General features: G+C 34.8%; 2 protein-coding genes across 2 annotated transcripts; one reads left to right on the top strand and one right to left on the bottom strand.

The window, feature by feature from the left end:
- Positions 1 to 2,296: 2,296 nt before the first annotated feature.
- On the bottom strand, positions 2,297 to 4,297 carry LOC128166755 (acetylcholine receptor subunit alpha-like 2). The gene has a single exon (XM_052832113.1). The coding sequence runs from the start codon at positions 4,124 to 4,126 to the stop codon at positions 2,915 to 2,917; it is 1,212 nt and encodes a 403-aa protein (XP_052688073.1). The 5' UTR covers positions 4,127 to 4,297; the 3' UTR covers positions 2,297 to 2,914.
- A 3,988-nt stretch (positions 4,298 to 8,285) lies between these two features.
- LOC128166754 (acetylcholine receptor subunit alpha-1-A-like) lies at positions 8,286 to 9,775 on the top strand. The gene has a single exon (XM_052832112.1). The coding sequence runs from the start codon at positions 8,441 to 8,443 to the stop codon at positions 9,653 to 9,655; it is 1,215 nt and encodes a 404-aa protein (XP_052688072.1). The 5' UTR covers positions 8,286 to 8,440; the 3' UTR covers positions 9,656 to 9,775.
- The last annotated feature ends 5,464 nt before the right edge of the window (positions 9,776 to 15,239 follow it).

Raw genomic sequence — 15,239 nt, 5'->3', positions numbered from 1 at the left:
TATATTCCTAGTAGAATTTGATATTTTCTTTTCTTTTTATTAATAAATAATTTCTTTGCAATTCCGAAAGTTCATCTTTTCATTTAAGAAAGATTGAATATAGTACTTTTGGTACATTAATCATTTGTGCTTCGATCACAGCACAATGCCACTTTAACAACTTATATTTGATTTTTCCACATCAAATCCTTCGGGCTTTATTGGATTTGATCACGCCCCGACTGAAATTATCACTTCATAATACTCAAAGAATGATTCCTTATTCCTTCAGTATTTTCCTATATCTTTATAAAGAGCTCTACTTCTAAAGGAGATCAATACAGGCTAACAATGACCGCGACCAATCAGCCCTCCCAAACGATATGGATATATACTATTATAATAGTTGATACTTGTAGGAGTTTCAAATAAGTATTTCAGTTTGTTTTAACTTGGCTAATCGGCAAATACCAGATCTATCCATTAAAACAATTAACATTCTTAAACTGTATCTGGAACTTGAACTGGTTTTAAACATTCTTTAGAAATATCTATCGGAACAAATTCATGTAAATATATTTACATCCATTGTAAAACTATTTAAGTTTATAACTGAAAAAGCTATTTTAGATATTTGTTCACATTATTTATTGATGTCTTTTTTGTACCTTTGGTTTGGACTGCGTGTAGTTACCATGGTAACCTTCACATATGTAGGAAATACTAGGCTGTTCCGTTTGGTTAGCGTTCTGGTAAACAGTAACAATAATTGCATACTTTGACTCAATTGTTATTGATGTCTGTAAAACAATTCAGAGATAGATGTAAATATTATTTTAAACCCCAAAACCATTAAAATGTTTTCTTTGGTCTTTCATCAGGGTTATAAACGTACCTATCATTGGTGAAAAGAATACATTAACCGTTTACTCAGGATATTAAAAATATATTTCTTTGGCTATAAACCCTATTTTTACGTTCACACGCATCCCTTCCTTAGACTTTTGACTTATCCTAAACTATTGTTACATGTATATACTATGGTAACCAATGATAAACAGAGGCTATGAATTGGCGTAAATCACAAAGGAAACGAGGAAATGATGCTCTACTATAATTTTCTATTTATAACTATTTTTGCTCAGTTTTTATTAAACCATTTCCTATTTTTATATGTGACGCTTTTTTAACCCTAGAATAAAATAACAACATTTCTGGTATATATCGTACGGGAAGCAATATTTTACAATTATTTACAATTTACAATGTATTTGCAATACTGGATAGACAGTATTAACATCTTACATTGAAAAGTCTTACAATAATAAACGCCATATTTCATTGTTTGTTTGGTTCTGTTTTATACATAATTACACTCCTGTTGAGAGATTTATATATGATTTGGAAAATGTTTACAAATTGCCATGCAGGCAGGTTCAGAGCTGAATAATGAAACACTGAACTGATTCATCTGTTGAAGGAACAAATAACTTAAGTATTGCTTTCAACATTTTATCTTTCCTCCTAGCGAATTGTCTTTGTCAGTCTAGAAACATATCATATTAACTTGGCGTTTTGTGCCCGACTTTAAATAGCTAGTTTAGCAGTCCATGTACTTCAGTTGAGGTAACTTAAAGATTCTTTATAATGTAAACCATAAATATGAATACTATACGAATAACATCAGATTTAATTTCGTTTGTTTCACTTGAATAATACTTAAACAGTAAAAAAACACCATTTTTGTCGGATAAACCCAGTAATTCATATGACTTCATGTCTAAAATAAATTTTTTGCTTGATGACTTATTAAAATAATATGATATCACATATGCACGGGGAACAAAGAAATATTGTTCATGAAAGTATGTCCTTTCATGGAAAAGATCTGAGATGTCAAACCGGAAACATTAATGTTACTTTTATTAATTAAGCAATTTTTGCCTCTAGACAAGCAATTTCCAATTAGTTGCTTGATTAACAAATAAAAGTATCGATCAATTGTTCATTGCTTTAGGAACTCGGCAATCAGTTCCCGATTGAAATCTGTTTGAATGCATGCCATCATCAAATATAGTCTCTCTACTTCAAATATTGCCACATTTGGTTGAAATACATCTTTCCTATCTTTGATACTACGGTGAATCATCTATTGACTATAAATCAAGAAAACATGAGAACGTGTTGGGGTTTTTCCTCAAGGTAAACTTTGAAAACAATATTAAACGATACCTTCTTATCTAGTAAAATCTAAATATAAAACCGCAAATGTATAGCTATATGAGAAATGAGAAGGAAAAAAATACAACAAAACATGTGACATATATTTCATTGTTACATAACAGTTTATTAAATAATTGCATTGTATATTTGTCAGTTTACAACAATTCATTATGATAATAACCCACATCAAGCTCGTCTAAGTACCCAGTTGCCGCTAATTTCAAAGAATCAATATAACTAAAATATACATGCTTTATATTATTTGTTTGTTTATCTATAGAGTGCATAGATATGTTAAATATCGTATATTATAAATTTCAGCAAAATATCAGCAAAGTTAATGAGCCTATTAGCGACTAAGTTCAGAAACGAACGGTAATCGAACACATATTTTTTCTCGTTTTCATTTTCACATTTCATGTAAATCAAATACTGTACTTGTATACAGGGTTATTTTCGCCCCGTGTTATTTTTACCCTTTTCCCCTTGTGAATAGTTTCGCCCCTTAATTCTTAAATTTACCCAGACAAAATTGTGTACTATTAAAAGAGATAACTTAGAACATTGGTATTTGGCCTGTCTTCAATTCGCCCGCTGACATCGAGGGCGAAAGGGGCGAAAATAAAACGGGGGCGAATATTTCCCAGTATACAGTACATTTTTTAAACTTACAGCCTTATTACTTAACATACATGCAGTGGTTTATGCACATTTAGGCTGTTTTGACTAAAATGGCAAAACTCGACACAAGCACCACAAATCCCAGTAACGATACATAGAAGCATATCAGGTCGAAGAGCTGTAGTCTATCGCAGGAATGGGTTCTTTGCGGCGTTTCGCTCCGCCGCTCTGTATCTTGCTGACAAGAAACATTCAACGGCGTGTCTTCATTACATGCATGGATCTTATCAACACAGCGAGTAATCGTTATGCAACACGGGGTCTTTGAAGGGCAGTCACTATCATTCCGTCGGTGGAAGATACGGAGCCCGACGATGGTAAGAACCACAATAATCCCACTTTCAATCATCATAAACATTAGAATGTAGCTCAGAATAGGGACCGGGTCCGAGTTTTTGGGAAGAATCGCGCTGAATATTGTCATAAAAACTGCGAATGAAAGCAACACTGTGATGGCAAAGGAAACTCTCTCTCCGGATTCTGGTGGAATCAGAAACACACAGGCATTTAGAATACCTAAACAAATGATTGGTATACAGGTATTGAGTATCGAGAACTCTGGCCTTCTCTTGATCTTTATCTCAAATGTTGAACAAGAATACACATCGAAAAAGCAGGAATGATACTTCAAATCTGCTATGTCCCATTCCTCATTTTTGTCAAGAATAGCTGATCGCATCCCTGGCCGAAGCATGAGCTCGTTTCGAATACGGTCAATGGTCAAGAACTTTGCTCTACAGGTGTGCTGGTCATACGGGTAATACCGTACGTTTGGTTGACAAGTGATGCTTATTGTACCCCCTCGGATCCATATCACCATGCCATTGGCGTAAATCCTCACCGGAAATGAATCCTCCGGGAAAACGGGAATTCTGTCAATCGGATTAGCCAGTGTCAACACAGGTGTCCAAACGTGGTCCTCTGGTACCACCAGGTGGGACACGCCCCCGTATTCCAAAGGGTTCCACCTTAAAGAACTGTCTATCCAACGTATGTCCAAACCCATTGCGATGGAGATCTTTCCAGTGACTTCATCAAACTCGCTTATACCTCTGGGTAAGAACGTCAGATTCATCATCAGAGTGTCATTGTCCCTCACAGTGGGAATTAACACTTTGTTGTACGAGGAATTTTGAAACAGAAATTCGTATAACCGTTCCGAGTGTTTCTTCCCCCAAACACATATACACAGATGAGAAATTAAATACAGCCAGCGCATCAACATTGTCGTCGTCATTTTCATCAGAATCACTTTTTTCTCTTAACTGTAGAGAACGAATGCATGTGCTTTCGCTTTATCGATAATTGAGCGAGACTGGCTGTAATAGGCAGACACGCTGGAATGACGTGCTGATAGATAGTGCTTTAAAAACTAAGGCTCAAATTTTAGATTCCGTCATATTTTTTTTTATAAATAAGTGTCTATTTTTTCCAGGAAATTCTGTTTAGAAACACGATTGGATTTCCCCCGACTTTGTTAGAGATCGCAAAATGTTTCCATTTTACTCGAGCATCAAATTTCATCAAAATATTTTTCTATATTGCAGGTGCATCGTTTGAAGACTTTTATACTGTACACTCAGACACTGTCTTATCTTAATGCAATAACTTAAAAAACCATTGGCTGGTTTTAGCTCTCAACAATCTAGATAGAGAAACCTTTGTTTGATTTCAATGCCTGACGGAAAAAAATAGAACGGTTTCAATTCTTCTTAACTTCCTGAGACGTGATTTAAAAAATTTAAGTTTTTAATCTTTTGTTTTAAAAAATCCATACCTAAAATTTCTTTCGATCAGAGTTGTTTTTTACTCTAATTTTCAAATTATCAATGGGTGGTCTCTGTCTACATGTTTCATCGATGTTTGCTTTGTTTAATATGACCTTGGTTACAATTATATAATTTTATAGCTGTGAATAGCGGAAAGCTTTTTTAAATTTTTAAATTTTTAGATTTTACAAATCCATTGAAAATATTAATTCCTGTATGAGGTTTTTTTTCCGGATTCGTGACTTACTAGTATACAACTCTGTTATTTTTAATGTAATCTGCTACAATTTCCGCTTCAGGTAGATATGTGAGTTTTATGATATTCAAAATCATGTTAGACATGTAATTTTATGGGGCGTGATTTTTGTTTTGTTTTTTCTTGTTTTTGTTTTATGGATAACCACCACGGCAGATAGTTAGTTAACCTAATTTTTTATGTTATTTTTTTTCTTCTAAAAATTGTGATAGAAGCGCGTGAATTATGCTGGTAAATGTATACTATTACGGACTAGTGACATAGCGTTTGCGAGAGAGAGAGAGAGAGAGAGAGAGAGAGAGAGAGAGAGAGAGAGAGATTATACTGTACGACGAACTGGCCTATGTTTTATTTTTTCAGTTCATAGAAAAAAAAGAACAAGAAAGATGTCGTTACATACATGTAGGAATTCCCAGACAACATATAATAGGTACAAGTCGTTCTCCTCACAGTGATGGAAATGTAATTCATTTACTCTTCGAATGTTCAGATTATGATTTATCCAGACAAAACATGTATGAAATAAGAGAGAGAGAGATTACCTCCCTCCCTGCCCGCCATCACCTACCACCATGAATTAGCTTTGTATGCTATTTATGAGCTTTTAATTTTAGTTTTATAACAAAAAACTTACACCTAAAAAGAGCTTAAAATAGAGCAAATGTCGACATATTAAAAACAATATAAGGAATGTATTTCCAGGAGTACTTCAAGCCGTCTTAAAAAAATATCTGGTTTGAATTGCCGCCTGGGGGTTTCTAGACCTACATGTAGGAGAGAGCTCGAGAGATTATTTTTTTATTTTTGAAACTTGAAGTTTAAGTAAAAATGACAAAAAACATATTTTTGAATACTTTATTCTTTTCTTTATTTTTTGCTAACAATATTTTATTAGCGCGGGGGGAGGGGGGATTTCAATGAGGTGGGAGGCAATTCCAAACCAAAAATAATTTTATTTTGGCCTCATTCAAGTCAAGTTGTGATTTAACACTAAAGGTTAAACGAACTTTATTTCAAGTGAATCATATGGTTATTACTTTTTTCTAATAAGTAATATCTAAAGCAAACAAGTTACAAGTTTTAATACGTAGTAAACACACAGAGTTTGAAAGTAAAATGTATTTTGTTTTATTTTATTCAAAAATAAAACTGCGTATAGATTTCTGAGTACCTGAAACTCATTTATTTTGATATGTTCCAATACTGCAATGGCACATTTTATTATCAGATGCCCAGTAGTATGTCAAAACATCAAAAAAAAATTTCCAAGTAACTATGATTAATAACATTTTATCTTAAAACAACAGAGAGAAACAGTGATACTGTGGCTGGCTTTGATCAGCTCGTGGGGTAATGAAGAAATCCACAGAACAAAACTCCTGCTGTGGCGGAGATGTAAAATTTCTGTTGAATCCTGATCATTGACACCACTGGTTATCATTTGAATAGCTATATAGGCTGACGGTGAAAGATGGATGAAATAGTTGCAGATTTTGCCACATATCATATCGTTTCCTCGGTGAATACTACTCTCGCGCGCATGGGTTTGTTTTAATGCAGCCTCTTTATTAATACATTTTCTTTTAACTTTTCATTAAAAGACAATTTAAATGTAGTAGGAGTTTCATTTATTTAAAAAATTGTCTTTACACCTATAACATTTATTTAGGATTTTGAGAAAAATTATTTTCCATTCGGGGGTACATTTCTAGTTCATTTAAAATACCGGGTAATTAAATCTTTAAGGTGCATGTACGTGACCTAACCTTTTTCCGTGGATTATGCTAAACGATCGTCTGATGAACAGAAATCACTTTAAAAGATTTCGCTTACACACATAAAAAATTACATGTACATGCAAAAAAAAACATTCAGTACTTATCCTTGGTTTAATAAGTGTGCAGTATTGAGGGGATCCTCGAATAAATCACACAAAGAGTTGTTATGGTGCAACGTTGCCACTGGACCATACAAAAAAAACAATACAAGTACTTCAAGTGCACATTTCAAGTGCACATTAATTTAAAGTATTAACTTTAACGTACAGTCAAAAACAGGTGTATAATGTAGAGTTATTACAGTGAAAGTATATTTTTTTGTTTTATCAAAGAAAATTAAGTTTCCTAGCTACTCCGCATTCAGTTTCTTGAATACAATAAAATAAATGTTCCTGTATACTGTGATGACTTTGTTTAGTATATAAGCGAAACAAGGAAATCTCCAAATATCAGTTCTTATCAAAAGATAAAATTCCACAGTTGTTTTTTTTTAATATTTTTTTAACTTTTACGAAGGTTCAACTGATAGCTATGAACTTATAGATAACATATTAAAACTGTTTTTGCATCGCACAAAACAGTACTTGGTTGTCCCGCTTTGTAAAGCAACGAACCAGTAGACCAATTTTTATAGCGAAACATGTGTAGACTTTGAAAATTTGGGTCGAATCAAATTTGAGTGACCTAACCTTTATTTGGGGGGGTGGGGGGTTGCGATTTGTGATTTCAAGTTCCGTCGGATGGTGAAAGTCCCTTTGTACTATATTTCTGTTTCACGCTAAACTAGAACGGGGAAAAGAATTAACGCAAAACACATTCTCATATATTACAACAGAAAGAATATGAATGGATATTTTTTTTTATATTTTTTAATACCTAGCTATATTGTGTTAGAAACGATCACACTTACCATTATTTTCCATAGATTTTAGTAAGAAAAAAGGCCCAGAAATAGTAGGTTTGAAATTTGAATATTTTCCTATGCTTCTATTCTGAGCTCTTAATCTCAAAGGAGATAAAAATAGTCAGAAAATGGCCTCTATTTCAGTAACAAACGAAATTAGCTTTAATTTCTTTAATATAATTTCATGTACCTCATCATTTTTCCCCTTTCAAAATTATAAAAGTTATCATCATCATCATCATCATCATCATCATCATCATGATTATAAAACATTATTGCTTATTTTTATGGGGGAAAAGCCTCGGAGGTTGTTGCATGTGTTTTTGATATATCTATACGATCAAATGCATACTAAACTCGGCATATATGAAGGATTGTAACCATTCATGAAGCATTTGATGGTCATATTATGCATGTAATAGGGATACACAGTTATAGATAATTTTCAGTTGTATGTAATTCTAAGTTATATCGCAAAATATCCTAATTTACCATCGAGGACAAAATGAAATAAATATAGAAATATATGAAAGCATTGATCAAAGGCATGTGAACACGATTTTTGTCAATTATAGCAGGAAATATTTTACGAAAGTAAATTATTGTAAACAATTTCCAGAATGATGTTGATTTTTTTTCTATACAGACTATTTTTTATTCAAGTGATTTCGCTTACAGAACGAGCTTCGGTGATCTTACGCCCGACGTTTTACGCGCCTGCTGTACTTTTAATGGGCTTCGAAAAAGCTAATATCCGTGGATCTGTTTATCGCCCTGTCATTCACTGTGCCTATAAACTTTGAAGAACCTAGCAGTTAACGTTCAACCGTTACAGCAACTTTTTGCCGAAATGATGTTTCGACATTATCTTGACGTATTTCCAAAGATTTTTATCTTTTTGCATATGTTTTCTATTGTCACGGCTTCCCCGGATACTAAGCGACTGTTGAATGATTTGTTTAAGGGATACGACAATGTGATTATGCCGAAAATACGACACGATGAAGTCATGAATGTAACGGTAAGGTTTATACCAAGGGGGATAACCGACTTTAATGAGGTTGCGGGACAAATAGCCGTTGCTATGGGAGTAGATATCCGTTGGGTAGACGCATATTTAAGTTGGTCTCCTAAGGAATACGGTGGGTTGACACATATAGTGCTTCCAGAGGAGAGAGTTTGGATTCCACATCTCTCAATTGCCAACCCTAGTGACCGAATTCCGATATTTCCAGAGGATCCATTTTCAGTCAGAATATTTTTCAACGGGCAGGCAATACTGATAAAAGGAGGAACGGTCAGATGTACATGCAAACCCAATCTCAGATATTACCCGTTTGATGTTCATTCCTGCAATGTTAAGTTCATCAATCTTGACCATGTGTTCAATGAAATTCTGCTTATTCCTGAACTAAAATTAGACGTGTATGAAAATTATGGAGAATGGGGCCTTTTTGACAGTGTCGTCGATTCAAACTTGTTCGATTTGTTTTCATGCGCAGTCTACAAATTTAAAATCAAGAGGCGTCCTGAGTTTTCCATTTTAACTGTCTGCATTCCGATCCTTTGCTTGGGCTTGTTGAACGCCTGTGTGTTTTTGATCCCGCCGGAGTGCGGGGAGCGGATCTCGTACGCAATCACAGTTCTCCTCTCATTCGCCGTCTTCATGACAATTGTGAGTACAGTGATGCCCAAAAACACGGACCCGGTTCCGATTCTTTGTTACGTATTGACATTGATGCTGGCTGAGAGCGGAATCATTGTTGCGGTCTCTATTCTTGGACTTCGTTTGTATTATAAACCGGAGGACCAAAAAGTCCCAGAATGGCTGGAAAGACTTGTGACGACATTTATAACTTTCCAGACCGCCCCGAAACCATTTAGTATCACCAATGAAATCGCAGAAAACGATGAAAGAATTATTGACAAAGAAATCAACCGCTTCGATAAGCACATAAGATGGAGGCACGTTGGACATGCTTTTGACTGTCTCTGTTTCGTCGTTTCCTTTTGTTCTTTTTCAATTTCGGTTGTAATTTATGCAGTTATTGTTATGATTAGCTAAAACTATGATACGCTAGTTATGCAACCAAGATGCTTTACAATGCATAGCAATAAACTAATACGTATTTAATTAATTGATGGTATGTTTGTGTTTCTATGTCTAATTTTTCTTTTCTTGCTTAAGTTATTGTTTAATTAAAATGTATTTTTTACTTGTTGTAAAAAAAAAACAAGTTAAAGGGGTTTTACTTGTAGGTCCCAAATAGAAAATGTACATAAAAAAATTCCATTCATTCATGTGCTAAATATCATTTTTCCGGTTAGTGCTCTAAAAAGTACTGAGTGCCACATATTAAATATGTACAATAGCTTCCTGTTCTATGATTTCTATGTAAAACGACTCATTTCATAGCAATCGATGCGACTACTTCTAAAAACTGTTTGTGGAAGTAAATGATGTGTCGAGTTATATATTTATATTTACATAATAATGTAAATACATTATGCAATAAGAGTATAACAACAGTCTCTTACATTTAAACATTGAAACTGTGAATACTTTCTGAAAACACATATGGTACGTGTTTATTTTCCAAACGTATTTAGACAAGTACGCACACCAATTCCTACAACTTTGTGTGTATCTGCCCCTTGGTTGATGACATATATACCGAACAGTCTGTTTCCTTGATTCTATATACCCAACTGTTTATAAATTTCCCTTTTTCTCGAGATATATCGAAACAAACCCGCCAGCAGTGTTGTTTCTCACCAGTTCTTATCCAAATAATCTCCAGATACATCGGGAAAAGCTTAGAATTAACCTTTTCTGAATTATTCGGCATCATGTTTTATCTAATGCATGCTGTGTTGCTGCTGTTTTCAGGAAAGATTTCAAAGTCGGAATATTCAGGAGACGATGTTTTCCTGAGAGAGACAGCGAAATTACAGGACTATCTGATGAACGAGAGGGAAGGTAAATCTAATTACAGGAAAACTCTTCCTCCGTCCATAAAGATCAACGTAGGCCTATATTTTGAACTTCTAAACCTGAACGATTTTGACGACATACGCGGTCGCTTTGAATGTAACGGAATGCTGAGGATGAACTGGTCAGACAAACGCTTGTCTTGGGATCCTAAAAAATTCAACAACACTTACCTGACGCCTTTCATGTCGTCGGAAGTGTGGAAGCCACAAATTTCATTGCTGAACACTTTCTCGAAATTCGTCATTATCAAAGATAAGAAGGAGGAGTTTGTCGTCTGGTATTCGTATGATGGAACCGCCAATTTATTAGTAGCTGGCGTTTTTGACGTCACGTGTGACCCCAACGTGAAGTACTTTCCCTTTGATTCTCACGAGTGCGTTTTGTTATTCATCCCTTTCGAAAGTTTTCTCTTCCCCGAATATGCATCACCTTTAACAATGTACATTATGAAAGACTCTATCATCAAGGATAATTTTGCTGACCGAGATGACGACGGTAAGTGGATTTACAAGACAATGAACCCGTGTATTGTGAAACTTCCCAGTCGACAGTTAACTACCGTAGCGTTCCCCGTCATCATTCACAGACGGCCGACATTTGCAATTGTGAATATCATACTTCCGGTGATGCTGCTAGGTTTTCTTAATTTAACAGTTTTCTTTCAGCCAATTCAAGCTGGAGAAAGAATATCGTTTTCTATTACGGTTCTGTTGTCTTTCACGGTGTTCATGGTTTATATCGGGGAAATAATCCCTGAAACGTCAAATCCCATGCCTCTTCTTAGCTACGTTCTTGTTTTTAAACTCGGATGCAGCACTTGCATAGTGATAGCAGTTACCTTGGTAACGCAATTCTTTCATCGAAAAAACAGGAAAGTTGCCCCTTGGGTCCACAAAATGCTAGGGCTATTTTCTTGCAAAAGTCGAGCAGACGACTGTACTCGTGAAAGAGAAGCAGACGATTTATCTAATATAGCAGACGGTAATACTGAGTCGCATGACTATCATGACGCCATCAGAGAGGACGCAGGAGAGTTGCACGAACCGACCGACGACGTGGGCAAACTGTGTTCCGCTTTAAACAAACTTCTGTTTTTATTTTTCTTTTCTCTTTTGCTCGTCGAGTCTGTTTTCTACGTCATCGCTTATATAGTAATGACGGCGGACAAAAATAGCAGACATTTAGAATCGCAGACATGCACAACAGGACTTGAATAGAGTTGTTTAAAATGTATAAAACTACTATTTATATTGAACATTGTATTTCAATCGTGATTCAGATTTTAATATGTAGCTTTATTTATCGGAGCTGACGAAGTGGTACCACGGAAAACATACGAAAAACAGAGTGTTCTTTAGAAACTTTTATGGGCATTGCATTATTTTCCACTGACTCATTCTGGACATTGACAGGGGGACTTGGCCAATACAAACATGATATCATCAATAAATTGCTTATATAAATTAGATGACAAATACATTATTAATTTTATGTATACATGTATATGGTATCCCTATAATAACTTTGTTCTATTGAATGAAGTAGCAATCAATTACAATTTGTGAAACCTCAAAATATGTTGTTTCTTTCTATTCATATAAAATGATCTTTTTTTTGGGGGGGGGGGGGGGGGGGGTTGATGTGTATCGAAATAAGAATCGAATCTCGTGGTTTGCTAGTTTGTTGTAATGGATATAAAATGTCAGTGCACCTAATGGCAGAAAATTATATAATATAGTATTTTTAACGTAAAATAATGTATGAATACATTTACCGGTTTGAAATAACTTGTTAGATTAAGGGTGGAGACAGAAAAAAATTCATTATCATATGTAACATGGTCGTAATTTTTCAATTACATTTATAAATATGAAATTTCACCAATTCTTGATCAATTTTGGTTAAATAAAAGCAATTTTTTATAGGGGAGGCAAATTTAGTGCCCTTCATCTTCATCAGTTCACCTTGTGATATCCCACACACACACAGATGCACAATAAGGTATGAAACGTGATTAATTTTGGTACAAACTCCATTATGAGTCAACCAGGAGAAGAAGATTTAATATTCATAATCTTATGTAACTTGTATATACATTTACATAAATGTACATATTATATTATTCGGTTGTGGGTTTTTTTCATTTTGATTAAAAAAAATATTAGGTAATTTGATTTTTTTTTTAATTTCCTTAGATTTTTATTTCCCCATTTTAGATTTTCGAATAATTAATGTACCAGTACCAGTTTGAGTTCTATATCGGATCACCTTGTATAAATAAACAAGCACCCACACTCTGACCACATGTCCAGGACGCCATGCGTGGATCTAGATTTTTTCTTTGGTAGGTTGGCGAGGAATGGTTGTTCTTTTTTTTTACCGGGGAAGGGAGGGGGTCCTTTTTTTTTTATACTTTTACTGTGTGAATTTAATTAGTCTTATTTTATCATGCAGGAGTGCCCCCGGACCCCCTCTACATCCGCATGGGCATGCATGTACAATATGATAGATCTCCAGCTATAAACGTAGCGGTATTTTTGACATGTTTCCGATATTGATTAAAATCTAAAATTGATTGGTTTAATAATCCATCTAATGTCTGTCACTGGTCCCCTAAATGTGGTCTAACTGCGTATAATGGCAGTCACCGTCCATCGTGCATTTTAAACTTTATCAATGAGAAGCAATAAGACGTATATTAACACACACGATGTATGTATTAATCTGAACGGTGCTATATAATGACAACAGTTACGCCGTCGTTTTCTATTTAAATTAGCTGCTTCGTGCCTTTCAATCGAAACATTTAAAAAGATTCGTCGAACTATCAAAGTCATTTTGACGATATAAATATTCGCTTACTTAATCGATTGTATAGATTCACAAAAATATTTGTCTTGGCATGAGGTAAACGGGATAAAATTCGATAATGGGGTCCTATTTGCGACAAAAGGATATATTTAAAGGAAAAGAATCCTGAATATTGGGTACTTCATATTCTAATGGAGGACAAACAACACATGCATTGAATTTTATAGATAGAGAAATAAGAAAAGTAAAATGCATGTGAAAGCATAGGACACTTTTTGCGCCACAAGTTCGTTGTGCAACACTATGGCTGACATAGGACTGTGCTTGGAGTCGCAAAATGGTTACGATTCGAATTCCTGCTTTAGTGACTCGGATTTTTCAGATGATGACGATCTGGGAATAGATATAGACTTTAACGAGCATGAGATGCCATACATTACCAGCCCCGTATTCCCAGATATGCCGAAGCTCAAAGAGAACAAGAGCCCGTGGAGGGTGAATGCGCAAGGGGTCCAGATTTGTGACGTTGGGGTGGGGAATGATTCCGATTTCGCCGAAACAAAAGACATGGGAGTGCAAGTCATATCTCGGGGAAATAAAGACGATAATGCTAATTTGAACGAAGCAGACGACAAAGGAAATTGCAACAAGTGTGATTTACAATCAAATGAGGAAAATGGAAATTCTTATAGCGAAGAGAACGGTACCGAAGGAAGAGAGATGGAAACAGACGTTTTGGATAAGGATCACGATTTGATCAGAGAAGTACATATTGAAAACATGGACCAATTTGTGAATAACTCTCTCTCCTTGCAACCTCTTTATCGCGATGCTGCAGACGACGAGAGCAGCTTGGAAATACGAGATGAGTATTCTGAACACGATTTTTCTGAAACCGACATCGATTACAGCGAAGATTCATCAGACGATGACTTTTGGCAGCCGCAAGAAGATAGAAGGTGGGTGGGTGTGTCACCCGCCAAGTACAGACTCCTTAGAAAGTGGTTTTATGACTAATAACTCACACAGCATGATTGGTCTACATAGTCATTCGGGAATAGCTATTTTAATTTCTGGAACAGCAGTTATCATTATACAATAATGAATGAACTTATTATGAGCTTTTCCAGTGCATTCGCGAATTCAGTTATCAACTTAATCGCAATTTTGATTGCGCACTCTGCTTGCTCATTCCGTGAACCTGCCTTGAACTGAACAGGGTGGTGAAAGTTACGTAACAGCACCTCGTCTTAAAGATAAAAAATGTACACGTGCATTTGAAAAAATTCAATTGATGACGCACGTTGTTTTATTTTAAACTTGAATGGAAATTCCTTCAATGTAATATAATGCATCGTTCCAATGTGTTCTTAAAAATATATGATTTTATATTTGGAGGATATAGGGTGTGATGGATAGAAGGGTTCATTAACAAACTCAAATGTAATCAAATACAAATATTTTTTTGCATTGAAATATATATACATCATGTATGTACATGCATATGCTAGTCCCACGCTGATGTAGATTGCACAATTCAGTAGCTGGATTTATTTTCGCTTCAGTGTAATAACTTGGTGGTATTATTATTTGGATAATTGTAATATTAAGCTTTAACGAGCCACAATTCCTAATCAGACTGTCAATTTGCCTTTACATACATGTATTATAAGATTCCTGATTAATTTACATACATATATATACATGTACATTAAAAATTGTTTTTTATTCATACAATGTATATTGACTTTGTTCATATATAAGCTTCATTTTTATCAAACATACAGTATAATTGTTTGATGAGAAAAACATGCATGGTTATAGTATATGAAAAAACCCTAGA

This window comes from Crassostrea angulata, chromosome 10 (genome assembly GCF_025612915.1).
Source record: "Crassostrea angulata isolate pt1a10 chromosome 10, ASM2561291v2, whole genome shotgun sequence".
In the NCBI taxonomy this organism is placed as follows: Eukaryota; Metazoa; Mollusca; class Bivalvia; order Ostreida; family Ostreidae; genus Magallana; species Magallana angulata.
Note: the sequence above shows the minus strand (reverse complement) of the source record. Positions and strands in the feature narration are given on the sequence as shown.